An 18,326-nucleotide genomic window follows, 5' to 3' on the forward strand; every position below is an offset into this window, starting at 1 on the left:
GCCCCCCCGGCAGGCTGTCGGCGGCTGCGGCCGCCACAAGCTGCACGCCGGCGCCCTGTGATGGTGTCCCCCGCTGCCCCGTCTGCCCTGCCCTACAGGCTCAACCACAAGGGCAATGCCAGCACCCGCTTCATGTGAGCGCCTGCTGCTGCTGGATGGCTGCCGTCCTGGGCGGCGCCCAGCCGGCAGCCGCCTGCCTGGTGCAGCACAGCTGCTGGGAGGGCGGCTGGTCTGGCCTGGGCTGGCTGGCTGGCTGGCTGCCTGCAAGCTTAGGTGCTGCGCGCCGCTGCTCCTGTGCCGCGCTGGCTCAACCTGCGCGGCCTATGCAACGCGCCTGTCCTGGCGCAGGGACAAGACTGCGCGCTTCGTGTCGCGCGTCGCAGACATCGCCGGCGACGTGAGCGGGGCCTGTTTGGCGGCTGTTGCCTGCCTGCCGCCAATCAGCCGCTTGCGCCTGGCGCTTGCCTGGGCGCCGCTTGCTTGGTAGCTTGGGCGGCGCGCCGGCGGCGGGTTGCAGGCTGCTGGCCCCAGCCTCCCCCCGGCCTTCTCGCCGACCTGGCCCCCTGTCCTGCCCCTGCCTCCAGCTTGCCTGCCTGCCTGATGGTCCCTCCTGGTTGCCTGCCTGCCTGCCTGCCTGCCTGGTCCCTGCTGCCTGCCTGCAGTACGTGATACTGGAGCGGGCGCTGCCCATCAGCATCACTCTGGGCATGGCACCAAGTGAGTGGCGGCAGTCGCATCACTGCCAACAACCCTGCCTGTACTTTCTCGTACCGCGGCGGGAGTCGGAAGGGCAGATTGCGCGAGGCGCAGATTCCGGGGGACGCTGGAGGACCCAAGGGCCCCTGCCGCTCTGAGCGTGCTGCCCGCCGTGCCTCCCCTCCTCCCCACCTGGCCCTCGCCTGCAGAGCTCCTGCGCACGCACGGCTCGGTGTGGGATGTGGGAGTGGAGGGGTTCACGATGGAGGTACCGCCTGTTGTGCCGCTTGCACTGTACTGCATGTACCGCCAATGCACTGCCTGCATTCCACAGCGTGCGCTGCCTGCGCCTTGGGCTGGCGGAGCATGCCAGCCCACCACAACCACAACCACCTGCCTCACACACACCAGTGCACCCTCCGCCCACACACTCCCTCCTTCCAACCGAGGAGCCCCCTCGCATGCCTCCCCTGCCCCTGGCGCAGTTCAAGTTCGAGCCCTATGGCGGCCACCATATGGTGAGCGCCTGCCTCTCTGCTGGCACCCTGCACCCCTCAGCCTCACAGTAGCCTTGCCTGTCCGGGGCGGCTTGCCTGCTTTCTGGCCCGCTGCGGCCCTGCCGCCCCTGCTGCTCCGTTGCGCGGCATGCCTTCACCCCCTGACTGCCACCACGCTGCCTATGCCTCCCCCGGCCCCTGCAGGAGCAAGGCTGGAGCGGCGTGGAGCTCACCCGAGTTGAGGACTCCTGGGTGCGCCTCCCTCCAGCCACCTGCGTCACTGCTGGCAGCTGCAGCAAGTTGTCTGCGTGGCCCGCTGCGAGGACCAGCCGGCGGCAGCAGCCGCCTGCTCCTCCCCTGCCCAGCGCTGGCCGTTCCCGCGAGCACGGGCTGCCAGCAAGGGGCAATGCCAAGCCGCAGCCCACAAACCACGCGTTGCCATCTCCACGCTTGCGCTTCTCACGCTGTGCCGCCGCCGCTGCTGCGCTGCCGCCGCCTCTGCCGCCGCTGCAGGTGCGCGACATGCGCTTCATCAATTGCGACAACGGGGTGCTGGTGGCGGGGTCGGACCGCGTGACGGTGCGGGGCTTTGAGGTGGCAGTGTCGCGGAACCGCGGCGGCGGGCCCGAGAACGGCGAGGGCCACTGGGGCGCGCGCGTGGGTGAGCAGGCCGCCCCTGCCGCTTTTCAGGGGTCGCCTAGCCAGCCAGCCAGCCGGCTCTGCCCTGCTTGCATGTTGCCCTGCTTGCCTGTTGCCTCGTGCTCGACAGCCGCAGCCGCAGCTCACTCCCAGAGCTTCTGTGCTCACCACCTGCCCCTGCCTTCCCTTTCCTCCCGCCCCCTCCCCTCCCTCTCCCCTACCTGCTCCTACCCCTCCCCTCCTTTCCTCCCCTGCCAGGCACCTCCACTGACGTGCTGGTGTCGGACTGGGTGGTGCTACCGCGCTTCATGCACAGCGTGGGCGCCGACACCCTCGCCCACTACTCCGTCTTTGAGAACGGGCGCACCCGCGACGGCGTGATGGAGCTGCACAGGTGGGGCCGGTGTGGGGGCGTGTATTGGTGGTGGCCTATGGGCGCAGTGCAGGGCAGCATGATGAGGTGTGCCAGCTGGCGCTGCCTGTGCCGGAAGCAGCTGCGGGCGCGCCTGTCCTGCCAGCCCGCTCTCCCGCTCCCTCTTGACCTCCCGCTGCTGCCGCTGCTGCACCTCCGCCCTGCAGGGCCCTGGCCGCCCAGATACTATTCACAGACATCCACCTTGGCGTGGGGCGGGAGGGCCTCTACTCGGGCGGACCCCCCATCTCTGGCCCCAACACCGGCGCCTGGACAGTGTTTTGGAACCTGCGCAGCAACAGTGGCGTGCACCCGCTGCCGGTTCACAACAAGGGGCTGCCGGGGGCGTGCACCTTTGGGCCCGACATGAGCCTCATAGGCATGACCTTCAAAGCGATGAAGGACAAGCAGGGCAGGCCCTACAAGCTCTGCCCCGACTGGTTCTACCAGCCCGGAGACATCTCCCCACCCAACCTCTTCCGCGCACAGCTGCAGCGCCGGCGCTGGGCCGCCGCCGACGCCAGGGCGGCCCTTGCCGAGGCAGGCGCCGCAGAGGCGGCGGCCTCTGCCGCGCTGGCAGCCACCGAAGCCGAAGCAGCCGCGGAGACGGCGGCAGTGGCGGCGCAGGAGGCGGCCGAGGAGGCGGCCGCTCCCGGCCTGGCGCCGGGCGCGGCGGCGGCGTCTGCTGAAGCGCCAGGGCCTGAGCCAACGGCGTGGAGGGCGGCAGCAGCGGCGGCCTGGGACTCTGATGATTCAGAGGAAGATGAGGTGGCGGTGGGGAAGGAGGAGGAGGAGGAGGAGTTTGACGCAGCCAGCACCGGCGACCAGCCAGTCGCGGCAGCGGATGCCGGTGTGCAGGCGCAGCTCGCAGCAGGCGCGCTGAATACCACAGCGGTGGCGGCGGCAGCGGCAGCGAGGCCAGCGCCGGCTGCCAGCACGCCTCCAGCTCCTGCTGCGGTGGCAAGAGCAGCGGCAGCGGCAGCAGGAGCGCAACCAGCAGCTGCTGCTTCCGCAGGCTCCACTGCAACAGCCAAGGCAGCAGCGAAGCTTGGAGGAGCCGCCCATGCAGCAGCAGGCCGGCAGGCAGGACGAGGTGCAGCAGGCAGGCCTGGCGCAGGCGCCACGGCAGCGGCCGCAAGCGACGAGGCCGCCCGCAGCAGAGCTGGGGCCAGCGCGCAGGCAGCAGCAGCGGCCCAAGCGGCCAAAGTAGCCTCCGTCGCAACGGGAGAGGTGGCCCTGGTGGAGGGTGAGGGTGCTGCGACCAAGGATGCGGCGGCTGAAGATGCAGAGGAGTGAGGTACCCTCCAGCCAGAGAGAAACGGGAGTACCCACGTCAGAGACCTAGGCAGACAGTGATGGCATTTGCGCCACCAGCAGCCTAGTTGACACAACAACAAGAGCAGAAAATTTTCAGTTTTGCACTCAACCTACTGTCCCGTCCAGTATTGACCCTTGCTGTGCCCCCGCCCCTTGTGCCCGGCGGCTGGACAGTCGGCAGCCTCTCCAACCCCATAAATGCTTGATTTCGACTCGCCTACTGTCCAGAACTGTTGTTTCAATCGCATTCATTCTTCCCCAAAGCATGCATGGTTGCTTTGGATGGCCTGTAATCGCACCTTTGCAGTGCGGCAGAGCTGGCGCCGCCGCCCTCATCTTGGTGGGGTGCATGGTGCATGCGCCATATGCACGGCGCGACGTGTTCCTCGCTGCTCAGACTGCTTGCCCTGGCTCGAGCAAGGGCTCGGGCAACGGCAAATGCGGCCTAGAATCGCTGCTGCTGGCAGCCGCCCTTCTTTCGCGCCGCGCACCCTTATTGCCGTTTCCAGCCTCACGTGAGTATGCATGGCAACCGCAACAACAACACGCTGCGAACTCTTCGGCTTGTCGGGCACCACAGACCCTGCTGCCGCATTGCTGCAGTGCGCCACCCCAACGGCTGCTGGAGAAGCCACAGCGAACCGAGATCGCCGTGCCCCAGTTGCGACCGCCCCCAGTTTGGCGGGCCCAGCAGCCGCCGCTCCCGCCGCCCGCCGCCACAAAGCCCGCCGGCCCTATGCCACTGCCGCGAGGCCCTCCGGCGGGATGCAAAGTCACTCTGGCGGTGGTGGGCGACGTGCACAGCCAGTGGGACGCAGACGAGTGAGTCTGCAGCTTGAATCCCGCAGCGGTTAGGTGCCACGTCCATATGCACCCATGCATGGGAGCCACCCCCGTGTGCGACTTGTATGTGCCCTATGCGTCCCGACCTGCCGCTGCCCCCGCGGCCCTGCCCCCGCATGGCTGCAGCGAGGCGGCCCTGGACTCCCTCGGCGCCGACGTGGCGGTGTTTGTGGGCGATTTCGGGGAGGAGGATGTGCAGGTGTGTGTCCGCCTGCCATCTGCAGGCTGTCATCTGCAGGCTTTCGACTGTCACAGGACCAGCGGCTGGCACAGAGACCACCGCCGGAAGCCGGCCTGGGCCTGGCCGCCGGGCTGCTGACCCGTAGCCAGCGGCTGCCTGCGAGCCGTGGGTCGATTCACCTGCCTGCCCGCCTGATGCTGTCCTGCCCCTGTAGATGATCCGCCGCATCGCCGCGCTGCGCCACCCCAAGGCCGTGATGCTAGGCAACCATGACGCCTGGTGGGGCATCGGCAGAGGGAGCTGTGCCTATCTGCGGGCCCGCTCCTGACGCTGCAGCCGTCAGCTGCGGCTGCCTGCTGCTGCCGCCACACCCGCCTCCTACTGCTGCTGCGGCTGCCACATGTCCGACATCAGCTGCTCCTGCTGCCGCTGCCCCCACGCCCGGCCCGCAGGTTCAGCCTGACGCCCGGCGGGCGGCGGCGCTACGCTCGGGCCATGCTCAAAAGCAGCAGCCTGGCAGCCAGGGAGGAGTTCACAGAAGGTGCTGGGAAGCTGGCCGTACCGCATGTACAAGAGCTCTGGCCTGGGCCTGCCAAGCTCACCTGCTGCAGCAAAGGCAGCCAGGCCAGGCAGGCGTGCCAGGAGCGCCGCCCTCTCCGCCTCCCTGCACTGCCAGCCTTGCGCCGCCCCATTTAACAACCAGCTGCATCCCTGCTTGCCCTCCCTACCCTAACCTGTGCGCAGGCGGCAGTACCCCCGCCATCGCGGCGCAGCTGGCGGCCCTGGGCGGCGAGCACATCGGGTACAGCAGCAAGCGGTTCCCTGGGCTGGGCCTGACGCTGCTGGGGGCGCGCCCCTTCTCCAAGGGAGGCAAGCAGTGGAGCGACGTGGCGGGTGGGTGGGCCTGGTGCCTGGGGCTCTGCCACGCCCCTGCTGCGCGGGTGCTTGGCCCCCCCCGGCGCTAGCTGCGCTCGCGAGTACCGCCTGCATGTACCGCATGCATGTACCGCCGCCGCAGACTTCTACGCCGAGCACTACGGCGTGGGCGGCCACCGCGACAGCGCCCTGCGCCTGCTGGACCGCGCTCTGGCGGCTGAGGAGGGCGACTGCAAGGTGGGGCGGGGCTGTGCCACTGTTACCGTATTGTGTGTGGTACCGCAGGGTATGTCACCTAGCCTGTGTCACCTGTCTGTCTGTCTTTTCTGAGTGGTGGTGGTGGTGGTAGTGGTGGCGGTGGCGGCAAGAAGGGGTGGAGCCCTGCCACGCAGCTGCCTCCGCAGTGCCGCGTCTTACACACCACGCTGCGCTGCTCTGCTTTGGTTTGCTAGCTGGCCTCGTGGGTTTCACCACATCCCAACACCTCGCCGAGTCTCACACACAGTGCTGGCTGGCTGGCTGCCTGCCTGGCTGGCGCGCCGCGCAGGTGGTGGTGGCGCACAACGGGCCCGCGGGGCTGGGCGGGCGGCGGCACAGCATCTGCGGCGTGGACTGGACGGAGCCGGAGGCCGACTTTGGGGACCCCGACCTGCAGGTGGGTAGGGCGTGTGTGGGTGTGGTGTGGTGATAGAGACAGGGCCGAAGCCGCTGGGCGGCACAGGAGCTTGCGCTCACCGCGCTGCATCCCTCGCCCTGCCCTCCCGCGCCCCCCGCCTGCCTCCCGCAGGAGGGTCTGGACATGATGTGCTGCCAGGGGGTGCACACCCCGCTGGTCCTCTTTGGCCACATGCACAGCCAGCTGTCAGGTGGGGTGGAGCGGCTGGGATACTTTGACGGCGAGGGTGCTGGCCACTGCCTTGTGCACCAAGGTTGCTGCCAGCCTGGACACGCCTGGCTGCGTGCCCCACCCTCCTTCCCACTGCTGCCGCGAGCTGCTGCCGGCTGCGTCCCCACGCCGGCGGGTACTGCCTATACCGCAGGCGGAGGCGACCGCAACATGGTTGAGGTGGACCCCCGCAGCGGTACGGTATACCTCAACGCAGCAGCGGTACCGCGGATACGCAACCTTCCGGTGCCGCCGGCCGGCGGCGCGCCTGGCGGCCTACTCGCATGCGAGCCGGGCGGCGGCGGCGGCATCGGCGACGGCAGCGGCGAGAAGCTGAGGGGGCACCACTTCATGCTGGTGGAGCTGTGTGGCGGCGTGGTGATGGCGGCGCGAGACGTATGGGTGGGCGTGCAGCACGCTGCGCAGCAGGCAGCCGTGCCTGCAGCAGCAGCGGACGCCCACAGCAGCAGCGGCTGCGCCCAGGGAGACGGCGGCACGCGGTGCGTGGTGCTGCGGCAGCAGGAGCTTTTGCGGACGGCCTTCCCGCCGGCTGACCCCGAGCCGGCAGCCGCAGGCGCAGCAGCGCCGGCCGCATGGGCAGGCGAGGGCAGGGAGACGCGGCTGGAGGCGGCGGCGCGGCAGGCGGCGTTGGTGGACGAGAGCGGCTGCAGCTACGTGTGCTCCATATACAGAGCCCACACCCGCGAGTGGCAGCCGCTGGTGCTGCAGCTGCCGCGAGTGGCGGCGGCGCAGCAGGGGGTGTGACGGTGCCAGCGAGATCCTGAGGAGGCTGGCGCTCCCCACAGCTGTTGGCACTCCCATCTTCCGTTTTCCACCCTTGTGATTTCATTTCGATACTTGTTCTGCTTTGCTCCGCTTCTGCTTTCCGACTCCAATACTCCAACTTATGTTACAATTGCGTGCCGGGCAGCACAATTCGGACAGGTTTTGCTGCGGTGCAAGCCGGGGAGGAGTAGAGAACTGAGCGGCTTGCGAGGAAGTGCACAGCTTGAAGGGCCAGCGCAGGAGGTGGGGCCAGCCGCCAGCCGCCCGGCTTGCCTCCAGCAGCCTGCAGGGAGACAGAGGGTGAGCGGAGCAGCAAGCGCGTCAGCAAGCGTGCCAACACGCAGAGCTTGCGCCGGGTGGCGCAGGGGGGTGCGGGCAGCTCAGGGCGGGGCCTCATAGATCTTGGTGTTGTTGTGTCGTCAGTAAGGCGCGGCCGTGGCCGTGCTTTCAAGAGTAGCAAATATGTGTTTGCAATCACTGGCCACGCGCGCACGGCGAGCAGGTGCACGGATGCAGGGGGCAGGCATGTGTGGCAGCAGCAGCGGCAGCGGCAGCGGCGGCGACCACAACACCAGCAGGCCTCAGAGAGAAGATTAGGGTAAAGATCAGCGGGGGAGGGGCCGCTAACGCGGCTGCCCCCTCATTTGACACGCATGAATAGAGAAGTGATTCTCATCGCCGGCCAGGCTGGTGCAGGGGTGCTGGTGCAGGCAGGGGTGCTGGTGCAGGCAGGGGGGTGCAGGGGTGCAGAGGGGTGCCGCGGAGGGCGGCCCAGCGCTCGGTGCATTTGAAGGTGTGATATCAGCAAGGTTTGCTCAGAAGCAGAACTGGTTAAATGCTGTGTGGTTTCCTCATTGCGCTGTGGATGGATGGAAGGTGCAGAGCAGCGGGGGCGTGCATCGGGCGCTGGGAAGTGCCAGGCAGCTGACGTCGGCAAGAAGTGGCGTGCAGGCGGCCAGCTGGTGCAGCAAGCACACCTGGAAGACGGGCATGAGTCTCGTCGCAAGGGTGGGTTCATTCGCAAGGGTGCCGCCGCTGAGCTGCGGTCGCGGGGCTGCCCCCCGCGTGCCGCTAGCAGCCGTTTGGCTGCACCGCGGCACCGCCTGCTGCTGGCTGCTGCGCCTCCTCCTCCTCCTCCTCGTCATCGTCTGCATCCTCAAACCGGGCGGGGTCTTCTCCCACCAGCTGCGCAGGGAGGAGAGCGGGGAGGACAAGCAGGGAGGGAAGCGGGTGAGCGGCGGGCTCCACGCCAGGCGCTGCGGCCTCGCCGGCGCGATGCAGAGCAGGCCTTGCCACGGGAGCAGGGAGCACATTAGGGAGCAGCAGGAAGAAAGCGCGGCGCACCTCCTCGACGTCGCCCACGCCGATGGCAGCCGCCGCCGCCCCCGCCAGCACCTCGTCTTCATCATAGAAGCAGGCGCCTGTCTCCTCATCCTCCTCTGCAGGCGGGCGGGAGCAGGCAGAAAAGGGAGGGCAGGGACGGTGGGAGAGGGGAGCGAGGGGAAGGGGAAGGGGAGCAGCTCGAGCAGCAGCAGCAGGCAATGGGCGGGATCGGTGTGGGCAGGTGGTGTGCAAGCGCTCACCGCTGAAGTCTGGGTTGCGCTCCGCGCCGTCGCAAAAGGCCTGGAACATCGCCTCCACTGCGGCAGCGGGAGCAGCAGGAGGAGACGGCGGCGGCGGCATCACCATCAGGCCTGAGGCGCCACCCGGGGCAGCCGTGGCGCTGGCGGTGACACAGGTTGCACGCAGCACGTGGCTGCGCCTCCGCAAGGCCGGCTGCACGCATAGCAGCAGCAATCAAGGCACTGCAAGGGTTGGCTGCTGCCGCTGCCTCACGTTGGCTGGCGTCGGCGGGGATGAGGCGCAGCTCCGGCAGCAGCTCTTCTCCCTCCTCCTCCTCCTCCCCGCTGCTGCCGCCACCAGCGCCGCCGCCCAGGCCGCCTTCCTCGTCGCCGGCATCGAGCTGGATGTAGAGGCAGGGGCGGTGTGAGGACTCCTCGTCGGTGGCGACGGCGTGCATGCTGACGGCGGGGAACTCGCAGCTGTAGCCCAGGGTCGGATCAGCGGCGCTGAGCCAGACGATGCGCCTGCGGAGGATGTGGGGCAGGCAGCAGGGCGTGTGAGGCCAGGGATAGAGGGTGGCATGCCAGATGGCGGGCCCACGGCGTATGCATGCGCGCTGCGCGGTGCCCGCCGCCGCAGCTACCGCGCCTGCGGCGCAGGCAGGATGCTCCGGCGGGCTAACAAGGCACGCACCACTCGGTGATGAACAGCGAGCCCTCGCCCTGGTCTGTAGAGGCGCCGATCACCAGCTGCAGCCGCTCAAACTTGTGTAGCACGCTCTCCTCGTCCTCTAGAAGCGGCCCACCATCGGCAGAGCGCTCAGCGACGGGCTGCAGCCCGATGCTCTCAGCCTGCTCAAGCATGGCCGCGCACTGGGCGTGGGTTGGGGTGGCGGCAATCGGTGAGATGCCTCTGGCGACGAATGTTGGGCTCCTGCTCCCTGGTACACATGAACACAGTGTACCTCCCTCGGCCGGTGACTACTCGCAGGCGGGGCCGATCATCGGCCGCTGTTGCGCCCTGCCCCTCTGCCATCAAGCAACTGCAGCCAGCTTACCCGACGGGAACCCTCGATCGCCAGGCGATTGACCTCAGTCAGGCTTTTGGGGCCGCAGAGGGGCGCAGCAGCGGCAGCCATGCGCGGGGTGCAACGACTGGCCGGGTGGGTGCCTGGCGGGGCTTGGGTTTGCAGCCCTGGCAACGCGGCGCCTTCCCGCCGCCGCCGCTGCCTGCCGCCAGCTGGTGGCTCTCCCGCGCTGCACGCAGCTTTGACTCTCCACCGTCACTCGCCCTGCCTGCCCCTGCTGCCTGCAGCCTGTTGCGGCGGTCGGCAGCAGTGGAGGAGCTGCTTCCTAGCTGCAGCAGGGCGCTAAGCACAGAGGTGGGATGCTGGTTGGCCAGGGGAGGCAGCCCTTGGTGCCCTAGCAGCAGCAGCAGCCAGCCCAGGGCATACGGCCATCCGGCAGCACCTGCGGCTGTCGCACCGCTGCAGCAGCTTACAGCCTGCCTCCGGGGCCGCAAGCTGCTGCGGGCTGACAGCCGCAAGCATGCCACCGTGCAACACCGTGCCGGTGTTGCCGCGTGCTGGCACCCCTTGCCCTCATGTGTTCTGCCGTGCACCCCCACATGCCTACCAGCGCACACATGCACACGCACACACTCCACTCCACTTCCGCTGCAGGCCTACAACCCTGCCGTGTTTGTGGACAAGGACACAAAGGTCATCGTGCAAGGCTTCACAGGAAAGAACGGAACCTTCCACTCTGAGCAGGTGGGCGGGGAGCAGGTGTTTGGGGCAGGCGGTGTGGGTAGCGGTGGCTTGTGTGGATGTGGTGGGGGCAGGAGAATGACGCACCACTCGGTATGGCCGGCCCATGCATCTTGAGGGGCCCGGCCTGTGTGGCAGTCATGATGCGAAGCAGAGCTGTACCGCAAGCAACAATGGGCCGTGTTGATGTACTGCATGCCGGGCCGCAATGTACTGCCCCATGGTACCGCCTGCAGGCCATCCAGTACGGCACGCAGGTGGTGGGCGGCGTGAACCCCAAGAAGGGCGGTACCACACACCTGGGGCTCCCTGTCTTTGCCTCGGGTGCGCACCCGGCTGGCTGGCAGTTGGGGCGGTGGCGCACTCCGGCAGCTGCACGCACCGGTGCAGCGCTGGCGCGCGCTGCAACAGCTGGTGCAGGCTGCCCTCCACCGGCCGCTCCCTTTGGCGCTGCCTGACGCTGCCTGACGCGTTGCCCTGACCGGCCTGCCTGCCTGCCTGCCTGCCATGGCTGTGCTGCTGCAGTGAGGGAGGCCAAGGAGGCCACCGGCTGCCACGCCACCGCCATCTACGTGCCGCCGCCGGGTGCCGCTAAGGTGCGGCAGGCAGGCAGCCTGGCTGCTCGCTGCTCGCTGCCAGGGGCTGCCGCTGCGGTCTCGGGGGCATGGGCGGGGCCTGCTGTGCATCGGTTGCCCATACCCATCTCCTTAACCCCCCAACTCGCCTCCCGCCTCCGTCCCCAACCCTTCCACCTCCCCTCCACCCACCGTTAACCCCTCCACCCCCCATCCCTGCCCCCATCCCTGCCCCGCAGGCCATCCTGGAGGCTGTTGAGGCTGAGCTGGACCTGGTGGTGTGCATCACTGAGGCCATCCCGCAGCACGACATGGTGCGCTGGGCACGCTGGGACCGCGCTCGGACCACGCTGCGGGGTGTGCAGCGCACGGCTGCCGCGCCCGCACCGCCGGCGCCTGGTGCCGCGCACCACCTGCAGCCCGCCCACGGCGGCGATGGTGCTGCCTGGCTGCTCAGCCGCCGTGCCGCTGCCGCTGGCCACGGCGCTATGGTACTGCTGCCTACCGCAGCTGTACCGCTGCTGTACCGCCCACCCTGCCGCAGGTGCGCGTCAAGAAGGTGCTCAGCGAGCAGTCCAAGACGCGGCTCATCGGCCCCAACTGCCCCGGCATCATCAAGCCAGGTGGGCCGCGGCGCCGGCCGTTGACTGTTGACTGTTGACTGATAACTGCACCTGTGGCACAGCGTGTGCCCTCAGCCTGCTTCTGCGGTGCTGATTCACACAGCCACCACCGATCCGCATCCATGCCGCTAACCTCGCCCTCTGTCGCCCCCACCTGGCCGGCCTGGGCAGGGGAGTGCAAGATCGGCATCATGCCTGGCTACATCCACACGCCCGGCAAGATCGGCATCGTGTCGCGCTCGGGTGCGGCCCTGCATGCAGCGCCGACTGAAAGTGGTGGCACGCACGTGCCAGCCCGCAGCTGAGCCGGCGGCACCTTCACTGCTGGCGGCGTGCCTGCTCGGCTCCCTCGACTCGCTTCTCCTACCCGTGACGCTAGCGGACCAGTTGGCTGAGCCCAGTCCAGCCATCCCCAGCCTTTCTTTACAACCCCCATCACTCTTCTGGCTCCCTGCCTCGCTCCTCCTTCCAGGCACTCTCACATACGAGGCCGTGTTCCAGACCACCAACGAGGGGCTCGGGCAGAGCACGGTGGTGGGCATCGGCGGAGACCCCTTCAACGGTGGGCTGCGCAGGGTGGTGTGGCTGGTGGTGTGACTGGGTGGGTGGCGGGCGTCTGGTGCTGGCGGCATGTGGCGGCGGCGGGTTGGCTGCAGGTAGGTGTGGATGCAGCAGTGCTGCCGCTGTAGCTTCTGTCGCCGCGCGTGCTGGCGGGACAGAAGGCACAATGCCTCGCTCTGCTTCACACCCTATACACACACGCGCACACACAACACGCGACACCCGCATGCCCCCACCTGCTCCCCGCAGGCACCAACTTCGTGGACTGCCTGGAGCGGTTTGTGCTGGACCCGCAGACCGAGGGCATCATCATGATCGGTGGGCCGCCCAGCTGGCATCTGACCTGGCATGCGCTGAGCTGGCACGCGCTGAGCTGGCGGCCGCGACTCGAAAATCACACGCTGCGTGCGGGCCGGCTTGCTCCCCTCCCGCTGCCCTGCCCTGCCGCTGGCCGGACTGACACCCCCTGCCCTATGTTAACCCAACCCGCCTATGCCTCGCACCGCACCCTGCAGGCGAGATTGGCGGGTCTGCCGAGGAAGAGGCGGCAGAGTTCCTGATTGCCAGCGGCACCACCAAGCCCGTGGTGTCGTTCATCGCGGGGCTGACCGCGCCGCCGGGGCGCCGTATGGGCCACGCCGGTGCCATCATTTCGGGTGTGTGGCTCCTGCTGCTGCTGCTGGGGCTTGCGCTGGGGTGGATGGTTTTGCCGGGCTGGGAGGCTGGAGCGTTGCTTTTGCCAGGCGGCTCAGCGGGGTGCGGACCGCTGCTCGGGCGGGGGCTGGAGTGGGTGGGCTGCACCGGGCTGGTCTGGGAGGCACGCAGGCGGTGCAGGCCTGCCATCCCAGCGGGCAACGCTGCAGCAGCTGCTGCTGCTGCCGCCTGCTCCGCCGGTCCATGTGAGAGCGCTGCTGCGCCCCTCCCCTGCCTACCAACCCACCTCTCTGTTCCCGCAAACCACCCCACCCCGTCCCGCTGCAGGCGGCAAGGGTACCGCCCAGGACAAGATCAAGGCTCTGGAAGCTGCGGGCGTGACGGTCACCAACTCCCCCGCCCAGATGGGTGTCACCATGAAGCGAGTGATGCAAGAGCGGGGGCTGGCCTGATGAAGCGCAGGTTGCTGCGGGCCTGATGAAGGGACGGACGCCGCCACGTCAGCACGTGCCACATCACCGCACCGTCGCGGCCCGCGGCTGCCTGGGCGCGGCCCGAGCCGTGTGCCTGCCCCGGTACACCCGCTGTGCGGGGCCCTGCTGCATGAGACCCCCTCCCCCTACATACTGCGATGGCGGCTGCGGCCCAGCACCTACCACACACACCTTTTGTGCGCTGGCTGCACGCTCTACTGCTTCCTGCCGGGCACAGGCACTTGATGTGCATCGCCCTGTTGCTTTCTACCCAGCAGACTGATGCACCGCTCCTGCCGCAAGCTGCCATTCCATGGCAGGCGCCCGAGGCGCCCCGCCGCTGTCTGTTGCACCCGTGCTCCGCTGTACCATTCCTGACACACTGCCTGTTCCTTTTTGGCGGCACCAGCGCTGCTCTTTCAGTCGTGTGAACTTTACAGGTGCAAGCTGCTGGCCCTAGTTGTGTCGCGCATACACAGCAGGGAGCTCATGCCTGGCTTCCGGTGCTGCTGCTGGCCGGCGTGTGCTGCACGGGCGACTGCAGCGGCTGCTGCTGCCGTGGGTGCTCAGCAGCTTGGTCCTCGGCAGTGTCTGGCGCCGCCTGGGGAGCCTCCCACTCGGCTGGCATGGCCAGGGCAGCCAGATCCAGGGAGTGGGGCACAGCCTTCACGCGCTTCAGCCGCGGCTGGCCTGCCGCCGCTGCGCCAGCTGCGCGGCGCGAGGGGCCGGCCGCCGCCGGCTCCCCCGCCGCTGCCGCCGCCCGGACCTCCTCCTCTGCCACGACCTGGCGCTTTTTGTGGGTCGCAGCAGCAGCAGCAGTGGCAGGCCCAGGCACGCTCCAGGCCGGCGCTGGCTTGGTGGTGCTGCCGCCCTCCCGGCGCTGCTTGGTCTTCTGCTTGCCAGCGGCCACCAGCCTCTGCTTGCCGCCCATCCAGGCGAGCATGTTTGAGAGGTTCAGGGTTGCACACAAATCAAAATTTAAAACCGTCAGTATGACTGTCCGGCATGAGAATGAGATAGAAAGTATCGATTGAAAGCAAAACCTCCGCCATTACGCAGTCTCTGGGCTGCTGTTTCGCTCAGGGCTCGCCATGCTGCTTGCACGTGCAGTGCTGGTCTTGCTGCTGGCGGCGCAGGCCGTGCAGGGCCACACCCAGCCCCAGTCCGAACAGGGCCTGGAGGCTGGCGCCCCTCAGCTCGCTTTGCTGTTCAAGGCCAACCTCAGCTCGGCCTGCACGCGACGCTGCCGCCTACGGGCGACCGCGGCTGGCTGCGCGGGCGACGGCGGCGGCGACGGGGCGACGGCAGCAGGCAGCAGTGAGGCTGCGCAGCTGGAGGAATGGAACAGCCTGGCGGTGGGCTGGCAGCAGGCAGTCGTGTTTGAAGTGGCAGTGGAGGTCGACTGTGGGACCGATTCCGCCTGCCATCCCGCGCCAGCGCGCTTTGTGGCCTGGCGTGGCGGCGACTGTGGCGGGGCGGGTCCCGCAGCGGAGCCCGCGCTGCAAGCACAGCCGCTGCCTGGCAGCCTGCACGGCAACGCCAGCCTCGTGTATGTGCTGAATGCTGAGCACCCGGTCGTCACAGTGACCCACAAGCCGGCAGATTGCCAGCCAGCCGCAGTGACGGGTGTGCCGCCAGCAGGCAACGACACCTCTGGAGATGCCGCTGGCCTGCCCGAGCAGCCGGCAGCAGGTGCCATCGCCACACCCTCAGCAGCAGCAGCGGCGCCCGAGCCGGCGCAGTGCAGCACGCGGGGCCTGCTGCGGGCGAAGCTGGCGCTGGCGGCCTGGCTGGCGGCGTGCGTGGCCGTCGGGGCCCGCCTGTGACGCCATCCCGACCAGTGGGCCGGCCAATTGCAATCAATGGTTATTGCATAATGTAGAAATGCAGTGTAATGATAATGCAACACAGGCCACAGCAAGGTGCCGGGCTGACCAGCCGCTATGGCGGTGGGGCCGCTGTATTTGCTGCCACTGCAGACACCGCCTCTGCAGCCTGCCCCTCCCCCCCTGCTGCCCCAGCCTCCCCTTCTTGCTGCCTCTCCTCCTGCTGCTGCGCCTGCGCCTGCGCCTGCGCAGCCTGCCACTCCTTGTGCCGCTGCAGCAGCTGCCGCAGCTCTGCCAGCGTGCGCTGCATGGCATCCGAACCGCTGAAGTACAGGCGCAGCTTGGGAACGTACCGCTTCATCTCCTCCGCCTGCTCCTTGCTGCAACCAGGCCGGCGGCGCAGGCAGGCGGGCAGGAGGGTGGTGTTAAGGGAAGACATCAGTCACTGAGCTTGCCACCCTTTTGGGCGGGGTGAAGGACTCGCCCCGAACCCTGGCACGCCTGCTGGAGCGGCGGCGGCAGCTGGCAGGCAGCGGCACCGCCACTCACGTCAGCCGCCCGCCGTCGCCGCACCCGCCCTCGTGCTGCGGCTGGTGCCAGCGCTCCAGAACCTCCGCCAGCACCGCTTCCTCCCCCGCTGTGGCGTCTACCCACCTGCAGGGCGGGGGTAGGCAGGCGGGCAGGCGGCGGAGCGGCACGGTGAGGAGGGGGCGGTATTGAGAGGGAGGGCTATGCACAGAGGGGGTAAAGGTGTCCCGCCAACCTCGGCGGCGGGACCACCAAGAGCCGTAGGGGCAGCACAACAGGCGCAGCAGGCACAGCAGGCACAGCAGGCAGCCCACCTGAACATCCCCTCGTCCCGGAACCAAGACATCTGGCGGTGGCACAGCTGGCGGGAGGCGGTCTGGATGGCCTTCACCAGCTGGATCTGAAGAGGAGGGTGGAGGGGAGTGGAGAGGGGGGATAGAGGGGTGGCGGCAAGGCCACGGTGGTGTGAGCTGAGGCAGGCAAGGGGCTGCTCTGGATGGCGGCGCCGGTTTGGGGGCCGGGGGTAGGGTCCCAGTCACGGCTCCCCGCTCCCACCGCGCCGCCGGAGCTGGCTGCAAGCCTCAGCTCCACATCCCCGCAGCTGGCATGCCTCAGCACAGCAGCACCCGGCAGGGGCCACCCACCACGCCCGCCTCGGTGGCGTGGGCTTGGGGGTCGTCGTGGCAGCGGCGCAAAAAGTCGAGCGCCTGGCGGTAGCCGATGGCGCGGGAGGCGCAGTTGGAGCTGGGAGCCACCCCCGCCTCCAGCAGCAGCTGGCACTCCTGGCGGGGGGCGGGGCACAGCATGGCGGGGCCGGGGACGCAGCAGGTGGGTGAGCGTGGTGGGCGTGCGGCAGCGTGGAGGCGAAGCGAGCGCCAGATCAGAACGGGAGCGAGAGGAGCAGGCGCAGGGGAGGGGGCGGGCGAGCAGGGGAACGCGCAGCTCGACGCCGCCATGGCCGCCGCCGCACACGCCGAGAGCCCGCACCCGGCACCCGCATGACCGCCGCCGCACACGCCTGCCCGAACCCAACCACCACACACACACCTGCAGCAGCCCCGCCGCCACCATCTCCTCCACTCGGCCGTCGATGCGGCGGTACAGCTCCAGCCGCGGGCGGTGCAGGAAGAAGCAGCGGCAGTCGTAGTGGGTGGGGGTGCCCGCATCCAGGTCCTGGTCTGCGGGGTGGGGGCAGGGGCAGGGGGAGGGGCAGGGGCAGGGAGTGAACAGACAGCATGGCGTTTGCCCAGGCGTCTGCTCTGCACTGCCGCTACTGGGCCCCGCCGCCCCGCCCCCAGCCTCCGCCGCGACTGCGCCAGGCCGCAGCCGCCCGTGGGCACACCCGCCAGCGGCCTGCCGCCGCTCTGCAGCAGGATGTCTACGATGCGCAGCAGGCGGTACTGGTTGTTGGGCTCGCGCCGCAGCCGCGCCGCGCTTTCCTCGTCGCCCAGCGCCGCCACCAGCGCCGCGCCCGCCTCCCACCGCTCGCCGACGCTCAGCGGGCGGCCCGCCGCCGCCTCGGTGGCCGCATAGGCCTGCACGGCGGGCAAAGGAAATGGCACCCGGGCGAATAGGCGCTGGCGTGTGCTGGGTGGCTGGGAGGGGGCCAGGACGCCTGCTGGGGCAGTGGCTGGCCGGCTGCCTTTCACAAGCAGCCAGCCAGCCCACCAAGGCCCCACCTCCCCGCCCCAGCTCAGCACCTGCTCCAGCCGCTGCGTGGCGGCAGCCTCGGAGGCGGGCGAGGCGGGCGGCGTGGAGGGCTTGCCCAGGATGAACCAGCGCAGGTAGAAGCCGGTGCCGCCGGCCACGATGGGCGTCTTGCCGCGCTGAACCGCAGAGAAGCGGGCCAGGTGTGTGTGTGTGTGTGTGTGTGTGTGTGTGTGTCGCGGCTACGGCGGGGGGAGGCCGCTTGGCAGCAGGGGCGCTCGCACAAGCAGGCCCGGCCCAGCCAGCCAGCTGGCCTGCCAACTAGCCAGTGCTGCACAGCACACATGCCATCCAGTCGTGCTCCTCCTAGCACGTATATACCTGCAGGATGTCGTCTGCCGCCGCCCGCGCCCTCACGAAGAAGTCGCCGGCGGAGAAGTCTTGGTGCGGGTCCAGCACGTCGAGGAGGTGGTGGGGGATGCCGCGCCGCTCGGCGGCCGAGATCTGTGGGCAGACGGCGGCGCGCGGCGGCGGTGGAGGTTGTCGGCGCCGTGCCTCCTGCCTGTGCGGCCTGCCTCGCGGGCCGGCGATGCCTCGGACGCCGGGCGCAGGCATTGACTGGCTCCGTTTAGAGAGCAGCAGCAGCAGCAGCAGCAGCAGCACACGGCACACACAGCGCCGCCGCACCTTGTCGGAACCAATGTCCAGGCCGCGGTACACCTGTACTGAGTCGGCGCTGATGATCTCGCCGCCCAGCGCCTCCGCCAGCGCCAGCGAGGCCTTGGTCTTGCCCACCGCCGTGGGGCCGGTCAGGATGAGCACCTTGGGGCGGCAGGGCGCATCGCTGGCGGCGGTCGCGGCGGCGGAAGTGTTGCCCGCCATGGCCCGGCGCTGCCGTGCCGCCAGCGCCCGCAGCGCGTTCAACCGGCTGTGCGGTACCAGCACCAGGCCCTTGCGGGCGCAGCCCAGCATGCA

General features: G+C 69.1%; 6 protein-coding genes across 6 annotated transcripts in view; 3 read left to right on the forward strand and 3 right to left on the reverse strand.

Annotated features, from left to right (window-relative positions):
• The window catches only part of CHLNCDRAFT_141130 (hypothetical protein), a gene marked incomplete at both ends in the record, with an annotated part of 4,014 nt that extends 474 nt beyond the window's left edge, over window positions 1-3,540 (forward strand). Inside the window, 9 exons of the mRNA XM_005843376.1 lie at window positions 99-134; window positions 349-397; window positions 663-717; window positions 906-964; window positions 1,182-1,214; window positions 1,398-1,445; window positions 1,707-1,854; window positions 2,091-2,226; window positions 2,412-3,540. Coding sequence (XP_005843438.1) covers window positions 99-134; window positions 349-397; window positions 663-717; window positions 906-964; window positions 1,182-1,214; window positions 1,398-1,445; window positions 1,707-1,854; window positions 2,091-2,226; window positions 2,412-3,540 — 1,693 coding nt within the window. The remainder of the gene's footprint in view (window positions 1-98; window positions 135-348; window positions 398-662; window positions 718-905; window positions 965-1,181; window positions 1,215-1,397; window positions 1,446-1,706; window positions 1,855-2,090; window positions 2,227-2,411) is intronic.
• A 757-nt stretch (window positions 3,541-4,297) lies between these two features.
• On the forward strand, window positions 4,298-6,584 carry CHLNCDRAFT_28144 (hypothetical protein; the record flags this gene model as incomplete). The annotated part of the gene is made up of 8 exons (XM_005843377.1): window positions 4,298-4,383; window positions 4,531-4,603; window positions 4,800-4,887; window positions 5,330-5,479; window positions 5,604-5,698; window positions 6,009-6,116; window positions 6,249-6,327; window positions 6,502-6,584. Coding segments are annotated over 8 exons (762 nt in total), but the record flags the coding sequence as incomplete, so codon positions are not given.
• Window positions 6,585-8,204: 1,620 nt separating this feature from the next.
• Window positions 8,205-9,559, reverse strand: CHLNCDRAFT_141132 (hypothetical protein; the record flags this gene model as incomplete). The annotated part of the gene is made up of 5 exons (XM_005843403.1): window positions 8,205-8,318; window positions 8,478-8,572; window positions 8,717-8,773; window positions 8,970-9,220; window positions 9,390-9,559. 5 exons carry the CDS (start codon window positions 9,557-9,559, stop codon window positions 8,205-8,207), a joined length of 687 nt encoding a protein of 228 aa, XP_005843465.1.
• A 273-nt stretch (window positions 9,560-9,832) lies between these two features.
• CHLNCDRAFT_141133 (hypothetical protein) lies at window positions 9,833-13,329 on the forward strand (the record flags this gene model as incomplete). The annotated part of the gene is made up of 12 exons (XM_005843378.1): window positions 9,833-9,858; window positions 10,011-10,077; window positions 10,378-10,467; window positions 10,701-10,788; window positions 10,990-11,060; window positions 11,279-11,353; window positions 11,584-11,662; window positions 11,834-11,905; window positions 12,135-12,224; window positions 12,473-12,541; window positions 12,739-12,879; window positions 13,205-13,329. 12 exons carry the CDS (start codon window positions 9,833-9,835, stop codon window positions 13,327-13,329), a joined length of 993 nt encoding a protein of 330 aa, XP_005843440.1.
• A 508-nt stretch (window positions 13,330-13,837) lies between these two features.
• On the reverse strand, window positions 13,838-14,293 carry CHLNCDRAFT_141134 (hypothetical protein; the record flags this gene model as incomplete). Its single annotated transcript, XM_005843404.1, has 1 exon — window positions 13,838-14,293. The coding sequence occupies one exon, from the start codon at window positions 14,291-14,293 to the stop codon at window positions 13,838-13,840; it is 456 nt and encodes a 151-aa protein (XP_005843466.1).
• Window positions 14,294-15,291: 998 nt separating this feature from the next.
• Window positions 15,292-18,323, reverse strand: CHLNCDRAFT_55198 (hypothetical protein; the record flags this gene model as incomplete). The annotated part of the gene is made up of 9 exons (XM_005843405.1): window positions 15,292-15,556; window positions 15,726-15,830; window positions 16,019-16,104; window positions 16,349-16,486; window positions 16,752-16,882; window positions 17,047-17,239; window positions 17,384-17,530; window positions 17,733-17,855; window positions 18,039-18,323. 9 exons carry the CDS (start codon window positions 18,321-18,323, stop codon window positions 15,292-15,294), a joined length of 1,473 nt encoding a protein of 490 aa, XP_005843467.1.
• Window positions 18,324-18,326: the final 3 nt, after the last annotated feature.

The sequence above is a fragment of the Chlorella variabilis genome (genome assembly GCF_000147415.1).
Source record: "Chlorella variabilis unplaced genomic scaffold CHLNCscaffold_31, whole genome shotgun sequence".
Lineage (NCBI taxonomy): Eukaryota > Viridiplantae > Chlorophyta > Trebouxiophyceae > Chlorellales > Chlorellaceae > Chlorella > Chlorella variabilis.